This window comes from Rhincodon typus, unplaced genomic scaffold (assembly GCF_021869965.1).
Source record: "Rhincodon typus isolate 14 unplaced genomic scaffold, sRhiTyp1.1 hic_rhity00001659, whole genome shotgun sequence".
Taxonomy (NCBI): Eukaryota; Metazoa; Chordata; class Chondrichthyes; order Orectolobiformes; family Rhincodontidae; genus Rhincodon; species Rhincodon typus.
Genome location: NW_025967297.1, coordinates 1 through 5,340, shown reverse-complemented (window position 1 = coordinate 5,340; position 5,340 = coordinate 1). Strand labels below are relative to the sequence as shown.

The 5,340-nt window shown below is 38.5% G+C and overlaps 1 protein-coding gene across 1 annotated transcript in view; it reads left to right on the top strand.

Annotated features, from left to right (window-relative positions):
• The window catches only part of LOC125481307 (programmed cell death protein 6-like), a 22,653-nt gene extending 18,523 nt beyond the window's left edge, over window positions 1-4,130 (top strand). Inside the window, exons 2-3 of the mRNA XM_048592678.1 lie at window positions 193-331; window positions 3,314-4,130. Coding sequence (XP_048448635.1) covers window positions 193-331; window positions 3,314-3,412 — 238 coding nt within the window. The 3' untranslated portion in view covers window positions 3,413-4,130. The remainder of the gene's footprint in view (window positions 1-192; window positions 332-3,313) is intronic.
• The last annotated feature ends 1,210 nt before the right edge of the window (window positions 4,131-5,340 follow it).

Below are 5,340 nucleotides of genomic sequence, written 5' to 3'. Positions count from 1 at the left end.
GTATTGCTGTGTGTGTATTGCTGTGTGTGTATTGCTGTGTGTGTATTGCTGTGTGTGTATTGCTGTGTGTGTATTGCTGTGTGTGTATTGCTGTGTGTGTATTGCTGTGTGTGTATTGCTGTGTGTGTATTGATATGACAATTGAAGTGTAACTCTAAGTGTCAGTGTCCAACTACAAGACTGTCTCTAAAGTATTCTTTTTGCCACTAATCTTTTTCAAGGGTACCGTCTGTCAGACCAGTTCTACCATGTCCTCCTTAATAAATTTGACCGACAAGGACGAGGACAGGTAGCCTTTGATGATTTTATTCAGTGCTGCATTGTCTTGCAGGTAAGCTTGAGATCATTTCATAGCTATCCAGGCTGTTCAGTGATTAGGAAAAAGGTAACTGAATGTGGAAACTTAGGAGTAAATCTGAAGAATAGGATTGAGCTATTAAGATGGAACTCCTGATTTGTAGGTGACGCTAATGGACTAATCATATGATGCATGAATTATCTATCCGTTGGTTATTGTGAACTCTCGTTCAGCAAACCTGGAAGTGATCATAAAAATTAGATTGGTCTGAACACTCAATCTGGAGTGAAATAAAAACAAAGTTACTGGAAAAGCTCAGCAGGTCTGGCAGCATCTGTGGAGGAGAAAACAGAGTTAAAGTTTCAGGTCCGGTGACCCTTCCTCAGAACAGTTCTGAGGAAGAGTCACCGGACCCGAAACGTTAACTGTTTTCTCCTCCAAAGATGCTGCCAGACCTGCTGAGCTTTTCTAGCAACTTTGTTTTTGTTCCTGATTTATAGCATCTGCAGTTCTCTTGGTTTTTATTCTAGAGTGAAATAAGACTGTTTCACATGAATTTTCATTTGAGGTGCCACTGGTATGTACACCAATCGTGTGAAGTACAAAAAAAATCATGAGATTACTTCACCATCCAGTAGAAATACTACCTATGAGCAGACAGCATGGAAACAGACCCTTTGGTCCAACTCGTCCATGGCAACCAGATATTCTAAATTTAATCCCATTTGGCCCAATATCCCTCTCAACCCTTCCTATTTCAAATACCATTCAGATGTCTTTTAAATGTTGTAATTGTACCAGCCTCCACCACTTCCTCTGGCAGCTCATTCCATAAATGCACCACCCTGTGAAAAAGCTGTCCCTTTTAAATCTTTCCCCTCTCACCTTAAACCTATGCCCTCTGGTTCTGGACTCCCCCACCCCAGGGAAAAGACCTTGGCTATTCACCCTATTCATGCTCCTCATGATTTTATAAGCCTTTATAAGGTCACCCCTCAGCCTTTGACACTCCAGCAAAAATACCTCAACCCCTCCAACCCTGGCAACATCCTTGTAAATCTTTTCTGAACCCTTTCAAGTTTCACGGCATCTTTCCCGTAGCAGGGAGTCAGAATCAAATGCAGTATTCCAAAAGTGGCCTAACCAATGTCCCGTACAGCAGCAACATGACCTCCCAACTCCTATACTCAATGCACTGACCAATAAAGGCAAGCATACCAAATGCTGCCTTCGTTATCCTGTCTACCTGGGACTCCACTTCAAGGAACTATGAACTGGTGTTCCAAGGTCTTTGTTCAGCAACATTCCCCAGGACCCTACCTTTAAGTGTATAAATCCTGCCCTGATTTGCCTTTCCAAAATGCAGCATCTGTCATTTAGCTAAATATACTGCATCTGTCACTCCTTGGCCCATTGGTCCATCAGATCAAGGTCCCGTTGTATGGAGGTAACCTTCACTGTCCACGACACCACCAATTTTGCTGTCATTTCCAAACTTACTGGCAATACCTCCTATGTTCACATCTAAATCATTCATATAAAATGACAAAAAGCAGGGGATCTAGCACCGATCCTTGTGGCACACCACTGGTCACAGGCCTTCATTTTGAAAAGCAAACCTCCACCACCACGACCCTCTACCTTCGAGCCAGTTCTGTATCCAAATCGCTAGTTCTCTCTATTTGATGTTATTTAATCTTGCTAACCAGTCTACTACAACGGACCTTGTCAAACGCCTTACTGAAGTCCATGTAGATCACGTCCACTGCTCTGCCTTCTTCAAAAACTCAAGTTAGTGAGACACTATTTCCCACGCACAAAGCCTTTCCAAATACACGTTAATCCTGTCCCTCGGGATCACCTCTAAACAACCTGCCCACCACTGATGTCAGGCTCACCAGCCTACAGTTCCCTGGCTTTAATAGTGGCACCATGTTAGCCAACCTCCAGTCTTCTAACAGCTCATCTGTGACTGACTATGATATAAATACCTCAGCAAGGGGCCCAGCAATCACTTCCCTAGCTTCCCACAGAGATCTAGGGTACACCTGATCTAGTCCTGGGTATTTATCCACCTTCATGCGTTTTAAGACACCCAGCACCACTACCTCTATAATATGGACATTTTAAGATACCGCTATTTATTTCCCCAAGTTCACTATCTTCCATATCCTCCCCTTGAATACCCATGACCCAACAGACCTGTCCAGGCATTTAAACTGTGCAGAAGCCTTTTCAAACTGTGCTTTGTCCAGTCAGCATATTCATCTATCCATCTCCATGTGCTTATCTAGTTCTTCATTTAATACATCCAAGCTATTCCTGCTATCTATTCTCAAATTCTCCTGAATAAGACTAGTGATAAGTTTACAGTGTTCACTGGAATCTGTCCTGCGATGGTCTTATTTATAGCACTGACAAATTGAACATTACTTTCGTATTGCCGTCTCAGTGCTGAGATGGTGCATCCTTGGAACCTTCTAAAGTTTTATGAATTACATTGCTGTGGAACAACTACGACAGGGATATAAAGACTTTCTGAATGGACATTTTGGACCAGGAAAGCAGTACCCAGTTCAATTGTATGATGAATCAGCATTGGGTAGGAGTATTATGATTGGTCACTGCAATGCTTAGGGGAAGGATCAGTCAGGATTTCTATTCCTTATCACTATTCAGCGACCTTTCTATGTGAGATGAAAGCATGATCCCTAACAGTTGACTTGTTTGGCTCTGCACCTTCAGAGGAAAGCTTTGGGAGTCAATTGGTGTAGTTCACTAAATTTTGGTAATGGGATTTCATTTTCTGTTCATAATGATGGCTGAGGATTGGAAGCTTGCTCAGATTAAATCAAAATTCACAGTTGAAACCTTTGCTTTAGGGAAAGGATGAGAATAATCACTTTAACAAAGTTCCTGGCTTTTGTCCCAGCTTGTACTTGAAACACTTAAGGGTAATACTTAAATCTAAATAGTACCAGCTTGAATGTTGAAGATTTATTTTTCTTTGCACAGAGACTGACTGACTTATTCAGGCGATATGATACTGACCAGGATGGCTGGATTCAAATTTCGTATGAACAGTACCTCAACATGGTCTTCACTGTCCTATAAATGTTTAATACTTTATAAACCTTTGACTATAGCCAACTTTTGAGTCAGGTGATTGCTGCAGATTATCATATCACAACTTAGACTTAATTGAGAACACGAAAGTTAAATACTGATGTAAATCTTAAAGGCATAATATGCAAGAAAATGTTGACCAATTTCTTTTTATAAAATGAAGACATTTAACTCCTTTAATATTTGGTAATTGCTTTTTGCATGCAGATGTGCCATACAATATCCTGTTGCATCTGTAACAAATGAGTTGATTAACTATTTTAGATATATAATAGCCAAGCCCATCTAGAGCAGGAAAAGCTTTTAGTTATGCATGGTGCCTTATGAAATTAACTGTAATGATGCATCATTAAGTTAAGTTTAAAGTATTTAGTCCAAACTGAGTAAATCTGTAAACCTAGGCAAGCTGTGCCCTGGTAAATTTAGTTGTTTCATTTTAAATGCCTAACATTCTTTGTAATTTATATTAAACAAAATTATGTTAATAGTTTTGATGAAATTGTAATGGGTATCTGGTTAAAGCATCATGTAATATGCACAGACCTGAGGTTTTTGTACTTAGCAGGGGAAATGCCATTTATGAAACTTGGTCTTGTATACACAATGATCTAAACAAGTAGAAGTGGTGCCAAATATTTGTCTACTGTAACATTTATAATGCTAACAGTAATTCAAAGTGAAATAAATCTTTCTTTTGTTATCTGAATGGATTTTGACAAGAAAATTAATCTTACTTTTTTTCAGACAATCTCCCAACTCCACCTTCCTGGATATGTCTCTTAATTGACTTTCTACCTTTCTTTTAAAAAAAAAAAATCAACACCGACCTAGATTACACCCCTCAACTCTATTCCCCTTTCAGTTTCTCCATCATGCTGATTTGTACCATCTACGTCAGATTCTTTGAAAAGCTTGAGTTATTGCTTGAGAGAGACTAGTAGTAGAAATATCAGGTCATTGTAATGAATGTTGCAAGCTCATGATCCCCATTAAATAGAATTTACTTTTAAAGTAGTTTTTTTACAAATTACAAAACTGATCCTTTTCAGCAACTCGATAAACAACAGTTAGAATGGAGTATATAAAGTCCTGGATGAGCTTCTAATCTACTTCCTCAGTATTGGATTGTATAAGTCATCATTGCTTCCTTTTGAGTGAAAGTCTTCAGATCCATACTTGTTAGCACAGTGACCTTCTGCCCTTTAATGATGGCTACGTTTTCCCCTCCCAAGTCCAAGTACACTGTCTTTACTGCTACTCCTGATATCAGTTAATGGGTTGAGAATTAAACTGGGGACTTCCTGGTTTATAAGGCTGAGGAACTTTATAGGTACCAAATGCTTTTCAGGAGTGCAATTCCTTTCCTTTGAATGTAGCAACTTCATGTTAATCAAAATAAGTCTAAATTTTGTGCAAACGTGATTTGAAATAAGATTCATCCCCCCCACTCCTGTCTGAATTCATAAATAATTCCAAAACATGATTTATGATAACTGGACCATGTATCTGTTGTAGAAAATTTAGTATTACTGTACTTAAGTTGACATTTTCTAATTGACTTGTTCAGTGATGTGCCATATCTATGGAGCAAGGGGGACTTCAACCCTAGAATGCCACTAATTAAAACAAACTGTTAGCCTATGCAGCATCCTTAATTTCCATTCAAAGTAGTAAATAATAATTTACTGAGTTGAGTACTGAAATAAGTTGTTTAAAAAAGCTTTGGTTTATTTCATTTATTTATGGTAATTGTTTAATTCACCACATTCATACTTTTCAACTGTTTATCCATTAATTTTGTATTACATTTAATAGCTAGTGTAGTGTTTTGCATTTTTAAATTAAACATAAAGCAAACATCTAAATAAGGCAGAACTTCATGAACTGAAATGACAAAATTGATTTCTATCCTCCTA